The sequence below is a fragment of the Manihot esculenta genome, chromosome 5, assembly GCF_001659605.2.
Source record: "Manihot esculenta cultivar AM560-2 chromosome 5, M.esculenta_v8, whole genome shotgun sequence".
Lineage (NCBI taxonomy): Eukaryota > Viridiplantae > Streptophyta > Magnoliopsida > Malpighiales > Euphorbiaceae > Manihot > Manihot esculenta.
The window spans coordinates 11,400,844-11,426,245 of record NC_035165.2 but is presented as its reverse complement, the minus strand read 5'-3'; the positions used below and the strand labels follow the sequence as shown (position 1 = coordinate 11,426,245).

The 25,402-nt window shown below is 38.1% G+C and overlaps 3 protein-coding genes and 1 pseudogene across 3 annotated transcripts; 1 reads left to right on the top strand and 3 right to left on the bottom strand.

The window, feature by feature from the left end:
• The first annotated feature begins 8,167 nt into the window (after positions 1-8,167).
• LOC110615264 lies at positions 8,168-10,894 on the top strand (annotated as a pseudogene).
• A 1,870-nt stretch (positions 10,895-12,764) lies between these two features.
• On the bottom strand, positions 12,765-15,519 carry LOC110615265 (receptor-like protein kinase FERONIA). The gene has a single exon (XM_021757058.2). The coding sequence runs from the start codon at positions 15,171-15,173 to the stop codon at positions 12,834-12,836; it is 2,340 nt and encodes a 779-aa protein (XP_021612750.1). The 5' UTR covers positions 15,174-15,519; the 3' UTR covers positions 12,765-12,833.
• Positions 15,520-18,896: 3,377 nt separating this feature from the next.
• LOC122723686 lies at positions 18,897-19,705 on the bottom strand. Its single transcript, XM_043956782.1, has 4 exons — positions 19,595-19,705; positions 19,239-19,510; positions 19,018-19,120; positions 18,897-18,932 (listed from the first exon to the last, which is right to left on the bottom strand). The coding sequence occupies exons 1-4, from the start codon at positions 19,703-19,705 to the stop codon at positions 18,897-18,899; spliced, it is 522 nt and encodes a 173-aa protein (XP_043812717.1).
• Positions 19,706-23,649: 3,944 nt separating this feature from the next.
• Positions 23,650-25,110, bottom strand: LOC110615268 (receptor-like protein kinase FERONIA). The gene has a single exon (XM_021757060.2). The coding sequence runs from the start codon at positions 25,108-25,110 to the stop codon at positions 23,650-23,652; it is 1,461 nt and encodes a 486-aa protein (XP_021612752.1).
• Positions 25,111-25,402: the final 292 nt, after the last annotated feature.

The window sequence follows — 25,402 nt, the reverse complement described above, 5'->3', positions numbered from 1 at the left end:
AGCAGGTTTGCTACGGGTTCTGGCGGCCTTAAGCCGACCTGAATCCTAGCGCCGGTGACGGTCCATTTTGGGGTCGTTACAGATTGGTATCAAAGCCCTAGGTTCACATGATCGGACCTATAGAGACAGTGTCGGGCTCATAGAGAAAGTGGTCAAGCACAATAGGAAATCATGTCCACTAGGATAGGGTCTTGAGTCCTATCTGTTTTATGCCATGAGTTATGCATGTGCTTTAGTGTTATGTGTTGTTTATGTGCTAAAGTGCTCTGTTATATGCTGTGTTTTCAGAGAGAGAAAGATGCGAGGAACTCGTCGATCAGCTCAATTGACTGGAGTCCCACCAGAGAGTGAGAGACCAGCTGCTCATCCTCCTGCATTGCCAAGGGCAAGGTCTCAGAGATCTAGCAGGGAAGGTATGTCAATAGACCCTAGAAGGTCTGTCGACGAGAGCAGAAGAGGAACAGTGAGGGGAGGAAGATCAGAGGAAAGGAGGGAAGCTATGGAGATTGATCAATCTAGAGATGATAGCATGGGTATGGGCAGTTTTGAGGAAGGTATGGGAGAGTCACAGGGAGGTGCTCAGACCTCAGGTTTTGGCTATCCAGAGTATCCGATGGAAGGTATGTCGGAGTACTCTAGTTTTGTGCCATATCCTTCTTACATGCCTTATATGCCTTATCCTCCTTATTATCCACCATATCCTATGTATCCATCTTCCCCTACCCATCCAAGTGCAGCACACCCAGAGCCAAATGAACCAGTACCACCACCAGAACCAGTAGCCCCTGTTGTTGACAGACATCAACCTAGCTCCTCTGGAGGTAAAGTGCAAATGACGGAGTACTTGAAATTGGATGCTCCTAAATACAACACGGGAGATGATCCATTTGATTACCTCAGAGCAGTTAGGATGATAACTAGTGAGTTGGGAGCTGATGATAGTAGAGCCATTGAAATGGCAGGTTTCACATTAAAATGTAAGAAAGCCAGAGAATGGTTTAAGAACTATGTGGAACCCAGAATGGACAGCATGTCATGGGGAGAGTTCGCCAATGCGTTTGCAGGGTGGGCTTTTCCTGACAGTTCTCGGGAGATGAAAGTAATAGAGTTCGAACAGTTGAGACAGACAGATGAGATGAGTGTTGATGAATTCACAGATAAGTTCCTGGATTTGCTTCAGTATGTGGGTCAAGCCTATGATACTGATCAGAAGAAGGCAAGGAGATATACTATGAGATTGCATCCCAGGTATGCTTCCTTGATTCTTCCAGCAGAAAAGGAGAGTTTCCATACCATAGTGGACGTAGCCAGGAAAATGGAGGCTAGTGCCAATATTCAGAAACAATCAAAGGCACAGGCTTCGGGTTCTAAGGCCCCCAGTACAGGCACGTCAGGCAGCAAGAGATGGGATAGAGCAAAAGGAACAAAGGGTAAATTCTGGAATAAAGTGAAGTCAGGTCTGGGAATAAGTAGTGGCTCAAGCTCTGGCACAGCTCCAGTCTGCAGAAGATGCGGAAAACCACATGGCGGAGTTTGTCGGTTGGGATCTACAGCTTGTTTTAGATGTGGACAGGAAGGGCATATTGCTCGGGATTGTCCTCAGGTGACTTTTGCACCATCCCAGCAGATGAGTTCAGGCAGTGTGGTACAGCCAGTTGTACGGCCAGTAGCTCCAGTCATACCTCAGAGTAGTGGCAGAGGTAGAGGGAGAGGGGCAGCCTCTACTTCAGCAGCAGGTTCCCGAGGTGGAAATCCGGTAGCCCCCGCACGGATTTTCACAGTGACACAGGAGGAGGCTAACATGTCGAACACAGTGGTGTCAGGTAATCTCATCATTGGGTGTTCAGATGTGTATGCTTTGATGGACCCCGGTGCTTCTCATTCCTTTATTGCTTCGAGAGTCATAGAGAGATTGGGTTTGATCAGTTCTGAGTTAGAGTATCCTCTCTGGGTCAGTGGACCTAAATGTGACCCATCAGTGGCAGTGTCAGTCTGTCGTTTCAGTCCAGTGTTTATAGAGGGTAGATACCTTCCAGCTGACCTTGTGGTTCTAGATTTGACGGATTTTGATGTCATTCTAGGGATGGATTGGTTATCTACATATAGTGCTACTTTGGACTGTAGAGAAAAGATAGTGAGTCTCAGAGACCAGGATGGGTCAGAGTGTGTCTTCAGAGGAGACAGGAGAGGTACACCCAGAGGTATGATTTCAGCCCTTCAGGCTCGTCGGTTGCTTAGGAGGGGTTGTCAGGGGTTTCTAGCTCATGTGAGAGAGCTAGATAGTCAGGTGAGGGAACCAGCCGCAGTACCAGTCGTCCGAGAGTTTCTCGATGTGTTCCCAGACGATTTACCAGGACTCCCACCTAATAGGGAGATAGGGTTTGAAATTGAATTGCTGCCAGGTACGAGACCTATCTCTATTCCTCCCTATAGGATGGCACCAGCAGAGTTAAAAGAGTTAAAAGAACAGTTGCAGGACTTGGTAGATAAGGGTTTCATCCGCCCTAGTACCTCACCGTGGGGTGCTCCAGTGCTCTTTGTTAGAAAGAAGGATGGATCCCTCAGACTTTGTGTCGACTACAGACAGTTGAACAAGGTCACTATCAAGAATAGATATCCGCTACCTAGGATTGATGATCTATTTGACCAGCTAGCTGGAGCAGGTTGTTTTTCGAAAATAGATCTGAGATCCGGGTATCATCAGTTAAGAGTCAGAGAGGCAGATGTGCCTACGACAGCTTTCAGGACTAGATATGGGCATTATGAGTTCTTAGTGATGCCGTTCGGGTTGACTAACGCCCCTGCAGCATTCATGGATCTCATGAACAGAGTTTTTAGTGAGTTTCTGGACCACTTTGTCATTGTGTTCATCGATGATATTTTAGTGTACTCCAGAGATGCAGAGGAGCATGCCCAGCATCTGAGGATAGTTTTGCAGACACTGAGAGAGCATGGTTTGTATGCCAAGTTCTCGAAGTGTGAGTTTTGGTTGAGGAGCATTGCCTTCTTGGGACACGTGGTATCAGCAGAGGGTATTGAGGTAGACCCCAAGAAGATAGAAGCTGTAGCTAACTGGCCCAGACCCACGACAGTGACTGAGATTAAAAGCTTTCTGGGACTGGCAGGTTACTACAGGAGGTTCGTTCAGAACTTCTCAAAGATAGCAGCTCCGATGACCAAATTGACTCAGAAGAACCAGAAGTTTGTCTGGTCAGACCAGTGTGACGAGAGCTTTGAGGAGCTCAAGCAGAGATTGACCACAGCACCAGTGTTAGCTCTGCCTGTCAGTAATGAGGATTTCACAGTGTTCTGTGATGCATCTCGAGTGGGATTGGGCTGTGTATTGATGCAGAGTGATAGGGTGATAGCTTATGCTTCGAGACAGTTGAAGAAGCACGAGTTGAATTACCCTACCCATGACCTCGAGATGGCAGCAGTTATCTTTGCACTTAAGATGTGGCGGCATTACCTCTACGGGGTGAAATGCGAGATCTTCACTGATCATAAGAGTTTATAGTACATCTTAAGTCAGAGAGAGCTGAATTTGCGGCAAAGAAGATGGGTAGAATTGCTCAGTGATTATGATTGTAAGATCCAGTATCATCCGGGTAAGGCGAATGTCGTGGCAGACGCCCTAAGCCGGAAGTCACTAGGCAGTTTATCCCATATAGCAGCAGAGCGGAGACCAGTTGTGATGGAGCTTTATAAGCTCTTAGACGATGGATTACAGTTAGAGTTGTCTGGTACAGGTGCGTTGATAGCACAGATGAGAGTGACACCTGTGTTTCTGGAGCAGATCGCTCAGAGACAGCATGAGGACCCTGAGTTGATGAAAATTGCCAGGACTGTTCAGTCAGGCAACAGTGCAGAGTTTCGTTTTGATAATAGAGGGATCCTTCGTTATGGGAGTCGACTTTGTGTACCAGATAGGGGCAGTGTGAAAGAAGACATTATGAGGGAAGCTCATAATGCAAGATATAGTGTTCACCCAGGAGCCACCAAGATGTATCAGGATCTGAAAAGGATCTATTGGTGGCCAGCCATGAAGAAAGAAGTGGTGCAGTTTGTGACAGCTTGTGAAGTTTGCCAGAGGGTGAAACTAGAGCATCAGAAACCAGCAGGAATGCTTAACCCATTGCCGATTCCAGAGTGGAAATGGGAAAACATAGCCATGGATTTTGTAGTGGGTTTACCAGCAGCGTCCAACAGGATAGACTCGATATGGGTGATTGTGGACAGACTCACAAAATCTGCTCATTTTCTTCCAGTACGGAGTAACTATTCTGTGGATAAGTTGGCACAGATCTATCTGGATGAAATAGTAAGATTACATGGTGTTCCAGTGTCGATAGTTTCAGATAGAGGACCTCAGTTTACCTCTAGATTTTGGCGAAGTCTGCAGAGTGCGATGGGCACGAGATTAGAGTTTAGCACTGCTTTCCACCCACAGACTGATGGACAGTCAGAGAGGACCATCCAGACCATAGAGGATATGCTTCGACTGTGTGTGTTAGACTTTGGCGGTTCTTGGAGGCAGCATCTACCTTTGGTGGAGTTTGCCTACAATAACAGCCATCATGCTAGCATTGGGATGGCTCCTTATGAAGTTTTGTATGGGAGGAAGTGCAGATCCCCTGTTTGTTGGGAAGAGATAGGAGAGAAGGCTCTTGCAGGGCCAGAGTTAGTGGAGATTACTAGTCGCGTAGTGCCAGTGATCAGAGAAAGAATCAGAACAGCGCAGAGTAGACAGAAAAGTTATGCAGACGTGCGCAGGAAACAGTTAGAATTCCAGGAGGGTAATATGGTATTGCTGAAAGTGTCTCCAATGAAAGGAGTGGTTCGTTTTGGGAAGAAGGGTAAATTAGCTCCACGGTACATTGGACCCTTTGAGATTTTGCAGAGGATCGGAAATGTGTCGTATAAGCTAGATTTGCCTGCTTCTATGGAGAGGATTCACCCGGTATTTCATGTTTCTATGCTACGGCAGTTTGTGTCAGATCCGAATCAGGTTCTGAGTGAGCCTGAGGTGGAGATTCATACAGATCTCACCTATATAGAGCAGCCAGTGCGGATTCTAGACACGCAGATCAGACAGCTAAGAAACAAGGAGATTCCAATGGTGAAAGTTCTATGGAACCACCATAACCTAGAAGAGTGCACCTGGGAGACGCGAGAGTCTATGCTCCAGCAATATCCATATTTGTTTTGAGGTTAGTTTCCTCCTTTTTATGTTTGTTTTAGACTCATTCGAGGACGAATGGTTTTAAGGGGGGGAGAATGTAATACCCGGCTAGAATCCGGCATCGGAATTCCTGTCGTCCGGTGGAATCCGGGGTGTCGGAATGCTAAAGGAGGGTAGGCTTTATGTTTTACTACGTGTTATGATGTGTGTTATTGTGTTAAAGTCAAATGGGATTAAGTTTTTGAGCTGAAATGACCCAAGGCAGAGGAGCCAAGTTCGGCCGCCGAAGGTAAGTTCGGCCGCCGAAAGTGCTCAATGTTCGGCTTCCGAATTCAGGTTCGGCCCCCGAATGTTGCATGGTTTTGCATGCGCTTCGGCAGCCGAAGCTGAGTTGCTGAGCCAGCAGTTTTGTATCCCTTAGTCAGCATTTTGGACAGGTGTTAGCACCAGGTCATGGCCAGAAGTTGGTTACGTCTCCCATGCTATATGTGCTCAGTTTGAGCAGCTCATGCAAGAGTGAGCTGGTGTGCAAAAGATAGTGAAAGTTTTGACGAAAAACCTAAGTGTTTGAGAATTTGAGTGGTTGACGGAAGTTGGTCCGTTGCCTTTTGGTCAGAGTGTTGAGCTTCTTCTTACAGGAGGTAAGTAATACTCTTGAACCTGGTTATGTGTTTTCTGTAGGTTTTATGAAAGTTAAGGGAGAGCGATGCATGTGTAAGTGAGAAGTAGTGGTTTTGTTGATTTATGCATGTATCTATGTTTATGTGTTATGTTTGTTTTGTTGTTTGGGGTTATTAGATAGTTTTGGACCCCTGAGACCATATACTTATGTATATGAGTGTGGAGGAGTTGATATATGCATGTTTGGAGATGTTGAAGGGAAGGAGGAGCTTGGTTTGCCGTCGGGCTGAGTTCTGGATGAACTCAGGTTCGGCAGCCGAAGGTTCATTCGGCCGCCGAACCTCTTGCATGGTGGCTTGGCTGCCACAGTTTGCCCCTGAGTGTTTTTGCATGTTCGGCTCTGTTTGGAGCCTTCGGCCGCCGAAGGTGCCGCCGAAGGTGCTTGAGTTTCGTCTCTGGAGAAGACATTCGGCCGCCGAACCTGCCGCCGAAAGTGTTCTGTCCAGCTTTCCTTTGCATGCTTTGCATGAGGTTGAGAGTGAGTTTACGGGAAGTCTGGGGAAGTTTCATAGAGTTGGTCATAAGCTAGTTTGGTCCCTCATTTGAGTTTATCTGTATCTGTACAGACCAGAGGAACCAGAGAGAGCAGCAGTAAGTACTGCTCCAGAGTTTTCAGAGCCTGCTCAGTCAGTCAGTCCAGGAGCCTTTGACTACGCCCTGGCAGGTATAGCAAGTCCAGGAGCCTTTGACTATGCCCTGGCAGGTATAGCAAGTCCAGGAGCCTTTGACTACGCCCTGGCAGGTATAGCAAGTCCAGGAGCCTTTGACTACGCCCTGGCAGGTATAGCAAGTCCAGGAGCCTTTGACTACGCCCTGGCAGGGTTATAGTAAAGACCAGGAGCCTTTGACTACGCCCTGGCAATGGTAAGTATAATGGTGTTATATACACATATACATATATGACAGGAAGTCCAGGAGCCTTTGACTACGCCCTGGCACAGAGTTACTGGGACTATGTGGTGACAGGTTTACTCTTGATGTGAAATGTTTGTGTTATGACGCATTTCATGAGATCATGTTTTACTGAGATATTTTACTGTTCTACTCACTGGGCTATAGAGCTCATCCCACTCCCTTAACCCCAGTTTTGCAGGTTCAGTGTTCAGTGTACAGGGACAGTCCAGCAGAGTACGGAAAGAGTAAAGAGATTTGTAATAGCTTAGAGTGGACATGTAATATGAAAGAAATGTAATAATTGTGTGTCTAAAGGTAGACATGTGCTTGACTTAGTGATGTATGTGTTGTACATGATCTGGTATGTATCTATGTTTTTCTGTATGTGAAAAACCAGGCTTAACAGATATGAGTTATCCCATCTAGAGTAAGCTCTAGTCAGGGGTACAGAGTACAGAGTACAGAGTACAGAGTACAGAGTACAGAGTACAGAGATAGTGCATGCACAGGTTAAGCCTTGGTTCAGCGAAGAGTTTTTATTTTCATAGAAAATGTATGATCATGTATGAGTTCTACAGGTACACAGAGAGTATAGCAGGCTTGCTACGGGTTCTGGCGGCCTTAAGCCGACCTGAATCCTAGCGCCGGTGACGGTCCATTTTGGGGTCGTTACAACCGCGCCGCCCAAGGACAGTTTCTTCTAAGACGCTTGGACGCCCTTCTGTCTTGTTACCGTTTCGAATTTTGAACTCTTTCTGCCTTCTTGGAGTATTTGCCATCTTTGATTCCCTACGCCATTCGCCCACCTCGTCTCATAGCTTCGGCCATTGTTAAGGTACGCTTCTCTTCTTCACTTCCCATGGATAGCCCCAAAATTCCCGATGTCCTCCGGATCAAGTCTAACGTTACCCCATCTTCCTTAAAAAACTTTTTCTCTCGAGTACGGTGGGCTGAGTGAGCACGCTCAGGTCTGTATGGAGGAAGGCTCCCTGTGCGGGTGGATCAAAAAGTATCCCACATCGAAAAGAGGTTGAAAGGAAGAAGGCCTTATAAGTCTCTATCCTTGAAACCCCAGTGGACGCGTTTTAAGTAAAACCGTGCGGTCTTGAGCCAAAGTAGACAATATTCACTGGTATGGACTCAGGACCCAGATGACTCAACGTCATCAAAAATGATATAAATATTTAGAGTGAATATATAAAATTATATAAATTTTTTGAGTGAAATATATAAATAAAATTAAAGTAAAATAAATAATATAATATTAAAAAGAGAATAATATAAATAAAATATTTTTTTTTGTTAAAAATAATGCAGAAGGGTTATTGCAATAGTAAAAAAAATGGTGTATAAGTATAGAGATAGCCAGCTGTGTGGACTGTGGAGCATAGTGTCAACTTCAATCACTCACTCGAATACCAAAATATATACGGCAGGTGAAGGTCTAATTAGAAGATGAAAGAGAAATCAAACACCATGAAACCTTGCTCCAAGTCACTGCGCATTATCATCTTTCTACACCTCTGCTTCTTCTTCTTCTTCTATCTCAAGGGCTCCCTTTGTGCAGATAACTTTTCTTATGTTCCCATACAAAATACTGCACTAGATTGTGGTTCCCATGCCTTGCAAATTCTATCCTTCGATGGTCGGAACTGGACTGGTGATGTGGGATCAGAGATTGTGGCTTTCAGCCGCCACGCGAACTCTACAGTATCCATAGCCTCTTCCATGGACCCTGGAATCCCTGAAGTTCCTTACAAGACCGCTCGGCTTTTCTACTCTGAATTCACCTACATCTTCAACGTAATACCCGGCCCTAAATTTGTCCGGCTTCACTTCTATCCATATTCTTATTCTGGTTTGGACCCCTCCAAAGCTTTTCTCTCAGTTACCTGTGGTCACTATACTCTCCTTAGCAACTTCAGTGCTTCTCTAGCTGCCAATTACAATAACGTGCATACTTTTTTCAAAGAATTCATAATTCATGTACAAAACAATTCACTTCATCTGACTTTCAGCCCTTCTTCGAATGGTTCTGATGCGTTTGCCTTCGTCAACGGAATTGAAGTTGTTTCGATGCCATTGCATCTCTACGTACGAGGCGAGAATGTTCATCTTCCTTTCGTTGGGCATCCTGCAACGCCAATCACACTGGAAAATACATCTGCACTTGAGACACTTTACAGAATCAACGTAGGAGGCGCTGATGTTTCTCCCGAATCAGATACGGGGATGTTTCGCACTTGGACACGGGATGATTCATTCATATTTGGATCTGCTGTTGGGGAATTGGCATTTGATTATGATCTTAATGTTAGGTACACAGCAGCAGTACCAGCATACACCGCACCTGCTGTCGTATATCGCACCGGGCGTTTTATGGGAATTCATGGTGCGATCAACTTAAATTATAATTTAAGTTGGTTTTTTCCTGTTGAAACTGGTTTTATCTATCTTGTCAGGCTCCATTTCTGCGAGCTTGATCGGAATATAACAAAGATAAACCAGAAAGTATTTTCTATATACATCAATAATCAAACAGCCGAGGGTCAAGCTGATGTCATAGCATGGAGCGATGGACAAGGAGTTCCTGTGTACAAAGACTACATCACAATGTTTCCACAAGTAGGAGAAATGATTCAGGATCTTTGGCTGGAGCTGCACCCCAACACCGCAACGATGCCTCAATACTATGACGCGTTTTTATGGGGTGGAGATATTCAAAATAAACAATTATGGTGGAGATCTCGCCGGACTCAATCCACCGCAAAAGCAGGGATCGGTCGTTAATTCCTCCTCTAGATCATCGGGAAGTTCAAAGAAAAGACTACTTATCATTGTTGGGTGCTCGGTCAGCGGAGTGGTCTTGGCATTCCTTATCATCTGCGTGCTATCTTTGTGGAACAGAGCAGCAAGCGAGAGAAAAAAGAAAAGGAACACAAGCCATGCCCAGTCTCGCTGTCGTCAATTCTCTTTGAGGGAGATCAAAGCAGCAACTAATAACTTTGATGAGTCACAGGTTATCGGTATTGGTGGGTTTGGTGTGGTTTATAAAGGTTACCTGGACAGTGGAACGACTGCAGTTGCCATCAAGCGTGGGAATCAAGCGTCAATTGAACAGGGTACCTGTGAATTTCTCGCAGAGATAAAGACGCTTTCTCTCCTTCATCATCGCAATATTGTTACTTTGATGGGCTACTGCCGTGATGAGCAGGAGATGATCCTTGTATACGAGTATATGCCCAACGGTACTCTGTTCGAGCGTCTTCATTTTGTTAATAAACCACAAGAATCACCTCTTACATGGGTCCAGCGACTCCAGATATGCACTGGAGCTGCGCAAGGTTTATGCTACCTCCATACAGGATTGAAGCATCAAATCGTCCATCGTGATGTCAAGACCAGCAACATCCTGTTAGACAATAACTGGGTAGCCAAGATTTCAGATTTTGGCTTATCCAAAATAGGCCTTCCATGTGGAAGCAGCAAAGTTAAGGGCAGCATTGGGTATCTGGATCCAGAGTACTGCCGCATTCAGATATTGACGAACAAATCAGATGTCTACTCATTTGGAGTAGTGCTGTTGGAAGTGCTTTCTGCGAAGTTTGTGGTGAATCCTTCTGCAGAAGAAGACGATAATGACAACCAGGACGATGAAGAAACTTTAAGCTTTGTTGAATGGGCCTTAAATTGCTATGAGAATGCAGACTGGGATCAATTGATTGACCCACATTTACAAGGAAATATTTCACCGGCATCTCTTGCAAAGTTCTTGGAAATCACAAAAAAGTGCTTGGCAGAACGAGGGCAAGATCGGCCATTGATAAATGAGGTGCTTTGGAACCTAGAATTAGCACTGGAACTGCAGATGCATGAGCAGAGAGAGGATAGAAACATAATCTTGGAGTTGGGTGGCAATTCTGATCTAACTCCAGGAGTGGAATTTTCTGAGATCATGATGCCAGTAGGGAGGTAAAAAGAAAAAAGATAAAAAAATCATGACAAAGAAAAACTTTGTTTGATATAATTCATTTTATAAGAAAAAAAATCTTGTAAAATTATTTAGATTTTTTTTTTTCAATTCATTTTATCCTTTTCCCTTTTTAATTGGTTGAAAAAGAGTTAAATCAGAGTCCACATACTGCAGTAAAGTTAGAATCAGAGAAATATGAAGAATATAAACTAAAAAATATGTATTTTTTGCTGCATGTTCATCAAAGAGAGTAAATACTTTTTTCTCAAATTTTAAAAATATTTCATATTTAGTGTTTAAATAAAAAATATTTCATATTTAATGTTTAAATAAAAAAACTGTGTAATGTTACGCTTTAGGTTATTTATAATGAATAATTTTAACTCGTAATCTCATAATTTTAATTATATTTTTAATTTGATCACTCAATTTTATTTTTTTCTTAAAATTCGCCTCACTTTAATTTAATTATATAAAACTCTCTTTTCTTTATTATTGTAGATTTCTAGGTTAATAAATTAAATATTTCTTTCTCTCTCTTTCATAAAAAAAATATTTATTAATATATTTAAAATTAAAAATTTTTAAAATTTATATTTTAAACTTAAATATTTTTTACTAAATTTATAAGGAACCAGTTCTTTATTATTATTTATTTATTACATTATTTCATTTTATTTTATTTATTTTAAAATATTAATATTAAAGAAATATTTTAACTAGATAATTATTTAAATTATTTTTAATAATGTAGCTTATAATAATTGCACAATTGAAATAATAATAATACTAATAATTAACAAAATGTAATTAAAAATAAAATTGATAATATTTGTAATAATATTTAAAAATTTATGAATTATCATAATTTAGTAAATATCAAATATTTATTTATTTAACATTTATTTTCATAAAAAAATAAATGGATAAAAAGAATAAAAAAGATTCTCATTCTATTTAAAAGAATTAAAAAGTTTTTATTTAACAACTAAAAATAATAAAAATAAGTTGCGTAAATATATTATTGTTGGTGTAAAAATTTAAAATTAATTAAATCTTGATTAGAAAATATAAAATAATGTGAAAAATAAGAAGAGAAAAATAATTATTTTAATTGAATTAATTTAAAAATCTACAATAAAAGTTTTAGAGAGAGTATAACGCTACTAACACTATTTGAACTAAAATTCAAGAAATTTTAAGAAATAAATTAAAATTAAATAATTAAATTGAAAATATGAAAAAGTTAAGAATTGCGAATGAAAATTAGTTACAATAAGCAGCCAGCTCCCCGGCTTGTATAAAAACATAGGTACAATTCATTAATGAGATGAAAGAAAGCTTCTCTCACATGCTTCTTGGGCCAAGATGAAACTTTCATTGAAGATTATACAAGTGGACTGGTCAATACCTGCTTCTGCCAGCTAACTTTAAGCCAAAATGTCTTAGTTTGAGCATATCAATTGAACACTTTTAAGCATGAGTCTAAGCAAGCTGTAAGCACTAGCAAAAATCACATTAAACTAACACTTCTTTTGACATACTTTATTGGAAGAAAATATAACCATGAGTTGGACTTTTCACCTTTCTCTAGTGGTATAGAGAGAGAAAAGTCTCTTTGTGGGTTTTGGTGGGTTCTCACCTTTAGCTTGGCCATTTAGCTACGGTTTTTAAGCCTTTGTTTGCTAAATCATTGCCAATTTTGACCTAGTGGTTTTGGTGGGTTCTCACCTTGAAGCTAGTTGTCCCTCCTTCTGTTTGATGTTTATATGAATGTCTCTTGAATTTTAGTTAGTGTTTTCATGGCCTCTATAGCTACAGTAGTTGGGAGTTAATTTACAGTGTAGCCACTTGATCCTCCCTCTTTTATGATGGTCAAAGTTTTCAGATGGTTAGCAATCAACTTGGTCTTAAGACGGGTTCCTCTAATTACTGGGTTGGTTTCTATGAGTTAAGATTTGTCTTCTTAGAGTTGAGCTTTTTTGTTTTGTACTTGTTTATTAATGAATTTTGATTTTAATGTATAGCTAAACCTATTATAATGACCTTGGGCTACTTACTTTATTAATGAAGTTTGATTTTCTTAAAAAACAACAGTTAGTGTCACAGCACTTGCTGATCTTCTAAATCCACCCTAGCATCGGTGTTATCTTGTAGGTGCAATGACAATTCGAGACTGTGGAGCACATCTCCCATGGATGGCCTTTGTGTTCGTCGATCAGCCAAGCACTTTACTGTAATTTCTATGAATGTGATGAGAGACTGAGAATCAATTTTTCCTCTTAGAAATGGATCGATAATGCAGCCAGTGTTACCACTTCGATGGGAACGTAAGGCCCATTCGGCCAAGCTAACCTTGTATTCCTCTTCCTCCACCACCAATGGTCTTGCACATAGCACTTCAAGCAACACCACGCCAAAAGAGTAAACATCTGATTTCTTACTTAGTTTTCTACTTCGATAGTATTCAGGATCCAGGTATCCTATAGTACCCTTCACCTCGGTGTTTACGCAACTGCTTGATCCTGTAGTGGGTGCTAACCTCGACAGCCCGAAATCCGAGACCTTGGCTACCATGTCCTCATCCAACAAAATATTGGTGGACTTGATGTCACGGTGTATGATTGAATGTTTTGTGCCGGTATGAAGATAGTGGATTCCCCGAGCAGCACCTATGCAAATCTTGAGCCTCTGATTCCATGATAAGGGTGGATGGCATCTCTTGTAGAGATGATCACGGAGAGTTCCACGGGCCATGTAATCGTAGACGAGAATGAGTTCACTGTTCTCTTGGCAGAAGCCAAGTAGGGAAACCAAGTTCAAGTGACGAAATGTTGAGAGCAAATCAATTTCAGTTTGAAACTCTTGTACCCCTTGGTGGGACTCCGGACTTTTTCGCTTGATGGCAACTTGGGTAACTCCGCCGTCTATGGAACCTTTGTAAACCTTACCGAAACCACCCACACCAACCACATGCGCTTCACTGAAATTGCTGGTGGCTACTCTTATATCTGCTAATGTGAATTGGCAGCAGATCGACGCTGATCTTAGCACTGCCATGTTTGATTTCTTGGGGTCACGGGATACTGGGCGAAGTTGTGAAACTTTGTAACAGCAAGAATTCCTTTTTTTCCACTGGTATGCAGCCAAGAAAAATAGAAATATTCCACCAAAGCATCCTAACACCGCTCCAAGGATGACACTAAGTCGAATCTTCTTTCTTTCTCCGATTCTTGGTTCAAAGTGCAGAGCAAGATTGTTATTCTCATCGCTAACTTTGATGATCTCCACTCCATTTAGTATCGCATTCTTGAACATGGGATTTGATTCCGGGTTCGGATGCAGGGCTAGCCAGAGTTGCTGCCTCCCTCCTATCCCTTTTGGAACCGCAACAATGTAGTCTCTGTAAATTGCCACTAATGGTGCACCAGCCAAAGCAATTACATCCAAGCTGTTCTCTGCCGTCTTGTTGTTAATAAAGACAGTGAACACTCTCTGATTCACCCCTGTAATCTCATGTGAAATCTCACAAAGATGAAGCCTAACAAGATATTTGAAACCAGAATCTACAAGGAATGTCCAAGTCAGGTTGTAGCTCATGTTAATGGCATCATCACTGCCCATCGTCCGAGCTGATAGATAGAAATTTTCGGAAACGGCATATTCCGACATGTTCCAAGGTGCCCGTTTGATCCCGTATGGGCCAAAAATTACAGTGCCACTCATAGAACCCAGTATATAGTTGGAGTCATCCATCCAGTCCGGGTGTCCCGAAGAACCCACTTCGACTCTATGAAGCATCTGAAAGGCTGGCTCATGGTAAAGAGATAAATGATTATCAGTGTAATTATAGAAATTGGTCGGGAAGTTCTGAATTTCTATACCATTGACGAAGGCATAAGCTCCAGGTGATGGGATAAAAGAGAGATTCAAAAGGTTCTCCTTCAAGTTAATGACAAAAACTTTAGAGAAGTAAACTAATTCCAAAGCGTCCGACATAAAAGAAGGGCTGAAGCTGTTCAGCAGAGTGTAAGGACCTGAGACTACAGTGAAATCAACGTGGGTTTTGCCTTTTAGGATGGAATAGGAAGCCGGATAGAAGTGAAGGCGAATGTATTTGAAGCCAGGGGAAAGAGGAAAAGAATAGGTGAAATGAGAACGAAAGAAGCGAGCAGTAGAGTATGGAATCTTAGGAACTTGATGATTATTCAGTGTTGAAGCTACAGAAATAGTACTTCCCCGAGACTCAGCAGGCAAGAACTTGGAGCCTACATCGCCAGTCCAGGTTTTTCCATTAAATGAAAAGGACCCAGCTGATCCGCAGTTGAGAACAATTTTATCCGAGGAAGAAGAAGCACAGCTTATGGATTCAAAAGCAGAGAACAAGTACAGAAGAGTGAAGATATAGAAATTCCGAGGATTCATTACACAAGTAAAGAACATCAACCTGAGATGGCTAAATATGTTAAGGACGCAGTAAAGGCAAGTCTTAGAATGCAAGATATATATAAAGAAGAAGGTTGTGTGCTAATCAGAACCACAGAATTGGAGACCATGTCCTAGTCCAAATTCCACCCTTGATATATCCAGAAGTCCATTCTCTGAAAGTCAAGGAAGAACTGCTCAAAATCCCCACTAAAGCTTTCCCTTTTTTTCTTTTTTTTCCTTTTTAATTTGTTTCAGTACCACTGCAACTGCTAAAGCTTATCGCCAGAACTTTGTGGTTATGATATCAGGAGGACCATTTCTCTTCTGACAACGAAGTTTCCTATGAATGTTCCGTCTTGTTGGGCAGACAGGTCAGGAAATAATTTGTATGATTAGGCTATCTATGTCGGTAAAATATAATTTTCAATTAATTTAGAGAAAATTATTGTTATTATTTGTTTCCTTGCTTATTAAATAAAAAGGCGTTCAATCGACACTTATTAAATAAGTACAGGAGAATTATAAAAAATTATTATGTGGTTTGGTATTTTTTAAGTAGAATTCTATAATTTAATTTATAATAAAACAGTATTTTTATCTTTTTACCAAAATGAGATTTTTCTATTTAGTATCGGTAATTCTTAAAATTTTATAAAACACATAATTTAATTTAAATATTTCTAAATTTAATACAAATATTTCTAAATTTAATTGTAAAATTTTATTTTATGATAAAATTAATAGTCACTTTCGTTATAATTCATTCTTATAGTCTAATAAATTGGTTTTTAAATATTATAATTATAATTATTTATAAATAAATATTTATATATTTTTTTTAAATTAATCTCACATGTCTATTAAATTTAATATCTTATATTTAAAAATAAATTAATAAAATTAAAATTAAATCAAAAATCTTAGAACAATATGCATTTAAATTCAAGTTCAAAAAGTTCTTTCTCGTCTAAGTTTTCTCTTTTTAATCATAATTTTATTAATTAGGACAAAAAATAGATATCAACTTTTTTTTATTTTATTATTTTACACATATAAATATTAAAATTTAATAAATAGAGAGATTATTTTGTAAATAGAATCACTTATTAATAATTATAATTTTTAGGGATTAATCTATAAAAATATGGTAATTAATTTTAATTAAAAATATAAATTTTAAATTAAAAAATTATTTTATTAATCAAGGATTGAAATATAGTTTTTAATAAATATCAGAAAGTAAATTATAATTTATCAATTATATTTCATGGTATTAGAGAAAAAATATCATTTTGCTAACCGCGTGAAAGGATATGCTACGTTTTATTAAAAATTAAGGTATAAGATTTTATTTATATAATTTTTTTTAATTATCCTATAAGTGTAACCATCCTTCATTCCTGATTATTCTCAAATAAGGAGACTCAAATCCAAAAACATGAAGATGGAGGCCAAATTGCCCAAGTGGAGGTATGGAAATTTCAATTTCAATTCTCATAAGTCAAGTAAGATTTAGTGCTCATGGGTTATTTTTTATTTGCATATTTGATGTTTTGAATTCTTCTTATTAAATTCATAGTTTCAAGGTGGTGCAATAATTTACATTGATTTATGAGGTTTTCAATTGTTTGTTAAGGTTTTATTTATTTTTTTTTAATTTGAGTTATTAATCACTATTAAAATTTTTTATTTAAGTTCGATAGTTAAAAAAATAAATAGATAAATAAATACCTAAACAGAAGTTATTTAATTTGAATTTGAACAAGAGATTTGAGATATATTTTTAAAATGAGCTTTTTTTTACTTGACCCATTTTAGAATTTAATCTGTGCAGACGGGACTTGACGAGTTTACGGACTATCCATTTTAGACACACTGAAATAACATCATTTTATAAATCAATTTTATTTTTTATAGACAAAAATTAAGAGATGGATGGCAACAAGAGGGTAGATAGAGAAGAGAAGATGTATCAATATTCTAATAATATTTAAACATCATTAATTTAGAAATATTTTTTTATTTTATATAATTTTTAATAAATTTATTTTGTTATTTAAACGATTTTAATAAATTATACTTAGATTTTAGAAAAAAAAAATGAATTAAAACTTAGATTTTAGATAAAAAAATGAATTACAATTTATTTGTAGATTATAATGTCTTTTTTCAATTGTAATTGATATAATATGTAATTTTAGTTAATATGAATTTAATTAATTACATGCTACAGGATAAACTTAAATATTAAAAATTCATTTTTTAATGAATTTTTTTAGTTCAGTCCATTTTGAGATCGAATCCGCCGGTCGGGCCGAATATTCCATTTTTACAGCACTATATCTTATTAAGAGTTGTTATAAAATATATTTTATTAAGTATTAATTTCTAAAATCATTGTTATTGTCTTAAGGCTTGAACTTATTTTTTATTAATATGAGCAGAATTCTCTAGAGTCCAAATCTCTTGCTACTGATGTTTCATTAGGCATAAATTAATTGTTTATTAAGAGTAATTAATTTTTATGTTTTATGGAAACCAATAGATGATAGGCAATTAGTTTTCACGGATGTAAGCAAAGCCTTCTCAATATCTTTAGTTGTGAAATTCTAATCATCGAAAGCGAATATTTTATAAATAGAAAAGTAAGAGTAAATTATACGATGAGGTGGAAAATAAAGAAAACTTTTATATTAGAGTTTGAGTACATTAAACAAATTAATTCAGTTGTTATACACCCATTGAAGATTTTAACACTACAAGATTTGACAAAATCACCAACGGAAAATTCCGTTGGTAAGCTTTGATGATCTATTAGTAAAATGTTTCACTAACGGATCTGTGACGGATTAAATCCGTCAGGAAAATCCTCATTGATAAATTATTCACTAACAGAAATTTGTATCCGTTAGTGACACTAACGGATTTTTGGTTAGTAATCCGTTAGTGAATAAAAATGGACACCAACGAATATTCTGTTGGTAATCCGTTGGTGATCCATAAAATTGCAAATATGCACTAGTAGTGCACCCTATACCTGTACCCCCTGTACCTGTACCTGTACCCTGTACATTCATATACATCCATCATCATACTGGACAATAATAATACTATAAACGTACAAAACCAAAATACTCATTAAAATATATTTAAAACTTAAAGAATTTGTACTACAATTATAATTAGAAATAATAATTATCAACTGGTCATAACAAAATATACATACTAAACTAAACTAGCTAGCTCATCATCTGTATCATCATCACTGTCTGTATGATGATCAGCAATGACATACTAAACTAAACTAGCTAGCTCATCATCTGTATCATCATCACTGTCTGTATGATGATCAGCAATGACAGGTGCATCATCATGCCGCTGCTGTGGAGACGGAGCTGGAGGTGCCCTAGGAGCAGATGGTTGAGTGGATGTCCCAATACCTTGTTGTGCCATCATCCTATGCATAAACGTCTACAACTCGTCCAGCACTATGGTAATTCGATCATTCTCTGTCTCTAGCCGATCAATTTTATTCTGCATCCTGTTCATTGCTTCAATTGTAGGAGGATCCACTGGGGGTGCAGACGTGTATGAAGCATAAGAATGAGATGGCTCATGAAAATATGCTGAAACCTGGGACCCTAACCCATAAACTCGACTCTTTTTCTGCCCGCCAACCGCTTCGTAGTACAACTGGGCCTCATTAATGGGCGTAGGCTCATTGCTTCCCTCCTGTTGCTATGTTGCAGCCTCCTTCAGTTGGACGTATTTATCCTGCATTATAAATTTAAAGTCACGTATAAGTAAAACAATTTAAGTAAATCAAATTTGTTAATAACTACATTTAATATCAACTTACATGAATAGCTTTTGACCTCGCATCAACAAACTCCTCCGTCTCCTTTCTCTTATGTGTGGCCTCAAAAAGCTCATGAGGAAGTGGTTCTCTACCAAGTCTTTCTCTTTGTTACCAATTGTAAGAAGTGTAGCATTTATCATCGAATCGAAACAAAATATTTATAAGAAGATAAATATAAAATAAAAATTTTTACTAATACCATCCTCCACTGGTGGGCATACTGTGAAACTGAACCGCATGCGTGCCTGGAAATACCAGATCCTGACCCTCCAGCCTCACTGCGCCTATTGGCAGCAAACTTGTCACACTTCTCTTTGTATTCAGAAGTGTTCCAAGTTTCTTGCCACTTACTCAAAACGGAATCTGGTGTAGCAAGATTCTTTGTTTTCCCTTTCCTGATTTCCCACATTAATCCCCTGTATCTGTCAGTTTCCTTTTTCTGCCATGCAATTTTGACCAAGCTGTCAATTGCTTGATCCCATATGAAGTATTTCTGCACAAAGATTCAAGTATATGAGTAGTTAGTAATAACTCATTTCATAATATAGGTGAAAATGCTAAAAGAAGTACACATCACCTTGAATTCCTGCCAATAAAACTCCTTGGTGTCATGTGGCACTGTCTTCCAACAGTACCCTTCCGCGACCAATCTTTCTTTTATTATCAAAGTAATCCTACGACTGCACATCTCCGACGGATGTAAACTACATGAAAAAACGTTAGTTAGTATAGGGTAACATTGAAATTTATCGTAATTAAGAAATAATTAACTATTACTTGTTATTAATGAGTGAAATGGTCTGTCGGAATGACTGTGTGTTGCCTACAGCAGTGGTCGATCCTGCTGATGCTGGAGCAGATAATGGAGTAGATGCTGATCCAGATCCTGTCCCTCTATCTGATGCAGTACCAAAAGTGGATGCAGGTTGAGGAGAATGTAAATGTGATACCGCAGGTCGTGGAGCTGGAGTATGACGGTGCGGACAATGAGTGTGACGGTGAGGAGGTGGAAGGGGACGGGGAGGCAATGCATCGGTACATGGTGGAACTGGTGGACCTGGTCGATCCCTATGACATGGCTGTACACCAGATGCAAGTGGTACCCATATCTGAAGCTCTGTATCCCCAAGTCCCGTCGATGCCCATGGTAACTGCGGCTCGTGCTCTTGTCCGTCATCTGCATTTGCCTCCTCTTGGCTTGTACTAGAATGAAGTCGAACCGGTCCTCTGGGCTGGTTAACCCTTCCACGTCCCCTCATCTGTGAATAAATTACAAATAATCAATGCAAAAAATAATACCATGTGTAGACATTAAATTAAAAACATACAAACGTAGTAATTTACTCACCGAGAAGTGATGGAAGTATACAACTCCAAACTAAATTACATTACAAATTAATTTCAAGTGCACCAGCAGGTGCAATTTCAAGTGCACCTGCTGGTGCACTTGGCAAGTGCACCAGCAGCAAAACGCTTCCATATCAAAGAGGTAGCCGATTTCTAGCAACATCAAGGCTTATCACCATTTTTTATTAAGCAGTATTTTCTTTTATTGAGTAAGCAGTATTAATTAAAAAAAAAAAGAGTCAGCAGTATTTAAACAACAAAGACCATTGTAAATCTAGCTCCAGGAACTGACCTCATAGAGAGCACTAGTTAGTTCCCAAGGAGCAAAGACAGCCTGAAGCACCACTCCGTCAGGAAATTGGATACGTGTAAGGGTTCTTCTATATCTCTTCCTGGCAGCTTTTGCCTGCTTCTCTTTGTAAGACTTTGGAATTAAAAGATGGGATTCCGCAATTTTTTTTCTTCCTTGCATCAGCTTCTCTTTTCAGCAGACGGGCTGTAAAATGAATCTGGCAGCTCAATTTTTGCTGCTACACTCTCAGGAGCAGAGAAGAAGGCCCGGATCTGGCAAAACAAATGAATGGATTAGAATGTCATGTGCTAATACAAGGACTTCATGAAAAATATATGAGCACAAAATATTACATAAATAAGTAAAGAAGCACTAGTGATAAAAATAATCAATTAAATCAGAATGATAAATTATTTATTGTTTCTAAATTACATCAAAACCAAGTCATATGTCCATCAAACTAAAATCCATTTAGCCCAATTTTCCATCAATTGTCTGTGATAAGATCAAAATACCCTTACTATAACTAACATGTATGTTTTTCAACTTTTTAAACATTCAATATTTTAATATCTGCATTTTGATTTTATCAAATTGAAAAAAGAAATACTATTTTCAAATATAGATAGAGAGTCTTTTAGTTCGATAGAGTCAAAATACAAGAACATTAAGAACTAAACTATCGAATTTTGAAAACTTAAGGACGTGTGTGCTAATTTTGACATAACTAGAGTCTAAAAGGAGTAATTTATCCTAAATGAAATTATAAGGCGGCAAGCCATCTTGTTTTTTCCATTAATTTCTATAATATTTTCTAACGCATGAAACTATATGATACAAGGAAGAAAATAACATAAACACATATGAGAAACTCATTTCGATGCTCTTAAATGAAAGTTGTAAGGGGCAGCTTGTTCAAGATAGGAAAAGACCAAACAACCCGGTATTTCAAGATAAATTAAAAAACATCCGAAATCTTTGACCTAAGCTGAACAAAGAGCAATCCAGTGGACACTGTCCGTCGAGAAGGGTACTCTAGTTGACAATTACAAGGAAACTAACAGACTTAAAGAATGGAAGGAGAATGACATCAAATAAATATATATCGTGTTAAAAATGGTAAATGAAGAGATGGATAGGGTACCTGTGGACACTGTCCGTCGAGAAGGGAAAGACTGGTGAGAGAGACGGGCTCAGTCGTGGACAGTGATGCTGATAAAGGGCGCACTTGTCGATGGTGGACGGCGGCGAATCGTTGATGGCGGCGGACGAAGGATGCCGGCGGCAGTGAACGACCGAGAGGTTGGACGCAAGCTCAGATTTCAGAGTGATTTTGATTTTCCAAGCACACGATTTAGGAATTTCATTTAATAGTCCGTTAGTGAAAAAACCTTTAGATTAAATAAATAATAAATTCACTTACGGATTTCTAACGGGGAAAAGGTCCGTTAATATTTTACTAACGGAATTCTGACGGATGGTTTCATCCGTTAGTAGACAATACGGTTTCGTTAGAGTTAACCGTTAGTATTACTAACGGGCTTATATCCGTTGGTGAATCTGTTAGTATCACTAATGGACTTCAATCCGTTGGTGAAGTCCATTAGTGATAATTTGATTTCTTGTAGTGTAATATGTAAATACAAGTAATTGTTTAATTGTGGGAGGATACAATCATATTACATACGTGTTGACATGGAGCAATTAATCTCAAATTTTATAATAAATTTAAACTGAACCTAACTTTTACTGCCAACGTTTGATGGAGATTCACGATAATTTTTTAAAAAGAAAATTTTAAAATATACGACTTTCAAAAGTGTGACGAGAACAGCAGATTTATCACAAAATTCGAGATGAAAATTTTAGAGTCAATTATGCATTTTAATTATTTTTTTAAATATTTTTATAATTTTACATATTAAAATTTTTTATTTTATAAATAGTTTTTCCTTAATTATTTCACACTCACTTTTTAATTTTTAAAGAATTTCAATAAAAATTTTCGTTTTCTAACTTATCATTTTTTTATTGTTTTAGCAAAATGATATTGATTAAAATTTCTAATTAGTCCTCTATATATAGAAAGATAAGAGAACTTAAGAGTTAGATGGATCCAGATCTTCTATTGTAGATATATCGGTAGTTATCGGATTGGTATTCATATTTTATTTATGATGCTAAGTAAACTGTTAGTTTATATGTATTTAGAAATTTGAACAATAATTTATATATTTATAAAGTAGATATGCAATGTCACCTATTAATTTTGTTATAAATATATTCAGAAATTTTATTTTAAAAATTCATATAAATTAATTATACATGTATATATACTTAATTAGTAAATTTAATCTTAGAATATTATATCTTCTTTTTATATATACCATATTTGCCTTTTATTTTTAACATTTTTTTTATATATTTTTATATTTTTAGCTCCAGAAGTTTAACAGGATTGTGTTGTATTAAATGGAATTTTGGCTCAAATTTTTTTTTTCTTCTTTTACTTGACTGCCATATCTTAGGATTGAATCTTATCTAAAGGAAAATGTTTTAAAAAAATGACTTCTATATTAAATGGGTTGTTACAGAATCATTCTATAGAAAAATATTCATATATTTTATATAGAAAAATAATAATTTTATTGTTATTATCATGAAATTAGATTTTGTGGTTTAAGTTGATAATAGAATTTAGTTAAATTTAAGTGGTTAATATAAAATATATTAATTAAAATTTTTAATTTAAATTTAAAATAATATAATGCACAATTTAATTTTTAATAATTCGTTAATAAAATATTAAAATTAATGATTCAATAAAGAACTAGATTACTTTTTCAATATAGAAATAATAATGATTAATAATTAAAATATTAAAATAATTTGGTTGCCTAACTTCTTCCAATAATATTTTAAGGGAAAAATGAATTGTAAAATTCGGTGAAAGAGTGACAAATTAAAGTCCAGGTATATCAGCTTTCGATTCGTTAACGAAGGTTCTTCTTGTAGCCTTGCTGCTCTGATCCAGAACGAAGCACGAACAGGATAAGGAATGCCAAGACCACTCCGCTGACCGAGCAACCAACAACGGTAAGTAGTCTTTTCTTTGAACTTCCGGATGATCTGGAGGTGGAATTAACTAGCGGTCCCTGCTTTTGGGGTGGATTGAGTCCGGCGAGATCTCCATCATGATTGTTTAATTTGAAGATCTCCACCCCATTTAAAATCGCGTCATAGTATTCAGACTGCGATCTGGTGTTGGGGTGCAGCTCCAGCCAAAGATCCTGGATCCTTTCTCTTTCTTGTGGAAACATTGTGATGAAGTCTTTGTAAACGGGAACACCTTGTCCACCGCTCCATGCAATGACATCAGCTCCACCATAGGCTGTTTGATTGTTGATGTATATAGAAAATACTCTCTGGTTTATCTTTGTTATATTCCGATCAAGCTCGCAGAAATGGAGCCTGACAAGATAGAGAAAGCCAGTTTCAACAGGAAAAAACCAACTTAAATTATAATTTAAGTTGATTGCAGCATTAGCTCCCATAGAACGCCCGGTACGGTAGACGACAGCAGGTGCAGTGTAAGCTGGTACTGCTGCTGTGTATCTGAAATTAAGATCAAAATCATATGCCAATTGCCCAAAAGCAGCTCCAAATATGAATTGATCGTCCCGTGTCCAAGTGCGAAACATCCCCGTATCTGCTTCGGGAGAAACATCATCACCTCCTACATTGATTCTGTAAACTGTCTCAAGTGCAGATGTATTGTCCAGTGTGATTGGTGTAGCAGGATACCCAACGGAAGGAAGATGAACATTCTCGCCTTGTACGTAGAGATGCAAAGGCATCGAAACAACTTCAATTCCGTTGACGAAGGCAAAAGCATCAGAAGCATTCGAAGAAGGGCTAAATGTCAGATGAAGTGAATGGTTTTGCACATGAATTATGAATTCTTTGAAAAAAGTATGTGCGTTATCGTAATTGGCAGCTAGAGAAGCACTGAAGTTGTTAAGGAGAGTATAGTGACCATAGGTAACTGAGAGAAAAGCTTTGGAGGCATCCAAACCAGAATAAGAATATGGATAGAAGTGAAGACGGACAAATTTAGGGCCGGGTGTTACGTTGAAGATGTAGGTGAATTCAGAGTAGAAAAGCCGAGCGGTCTTGTAAGGAACTTCAGGGATTCCAGGGTCCATGGAAGAGGCCGTGGATACCGTAGAGTTCGCGTGGCGGCTGAAAGCCACAAACTCTGATCCCACATCACCAGTCCAGTTCCGACCATCGAAGGACAGAGTTTGCAAGCCATAGGAACCACAGTCTAGCGCAGTATTTTGTATGGGAACATAAGAGAAGTTATCTGCACAAAGAGAGTCCTTGAGATGGAAGAAGGAGAAGCAGAGGTGTAGAAAGATGATAATGCGCAGGAACTTAGAGCAAGGTTTCATGGCGTTTGATCTCTTTTTCTTTTATCTCTTCTAATAAGACTTATATTTTTGTATTCCAGTGGGTGATTGAAGTAGACTCTATGCTTCATATATACAACCATACCGACAAAAAGCCAAATGACCTTTGGATTATATATAATTTAAAATTTTAATTAAATTTTTAAACATAGCGTGCGTGTAATTGTGTATATATAGTAAAAAAAAGAATATCAAACAAATGATAATTTTGATAAATTATCTACTTCCTTTTTTATATTATACTAATATAAATTAACTATTATAATCTTATCTA

What these genes read in the sequence shown, in the direction of transcription:
- LOC110615268 (XM_021757060.2), bottom strand. Translation starts at nt 25,110, where the DNA reads ATGAAACCTTGCTCTAAGTTCCTGCGCATTATCATCTTTCTACACCTC.
- LOC122723686 (XM_043956782.1), bottom strand. Translation starts at nt 19,705, where the DNA reads ATGTGCAGTCGTAGGATTACTTTGATAATAAAAGAAAGATTGGTCGCG. An exon ending in GCATGCGGTTCAGTTTCACA is followed by an intron (nt 19,121 to 19,238) that starts GTATGCCCACCA and finishes TTGGTAACAAAG; the next exon opens with AGAAAGACTTGGTAGAGAAC. An exon ending in CGAGGTCAAAAGCTATTCAT is followed by an intron (nt 18,933 to 19,017) that starts GTAAGTTGATAT and finishes TTTATAATGCAG; the next exon opens with GATAAATACGTCCAACTGAA.
- LOC110615265 (XM_021757058.2), bottom strand. Translation starts at nt 15,173, where the DNA reads ATGTTCTTTACTTGTGTAATGAATCCTCGGAATTTCTATATCTTCACT.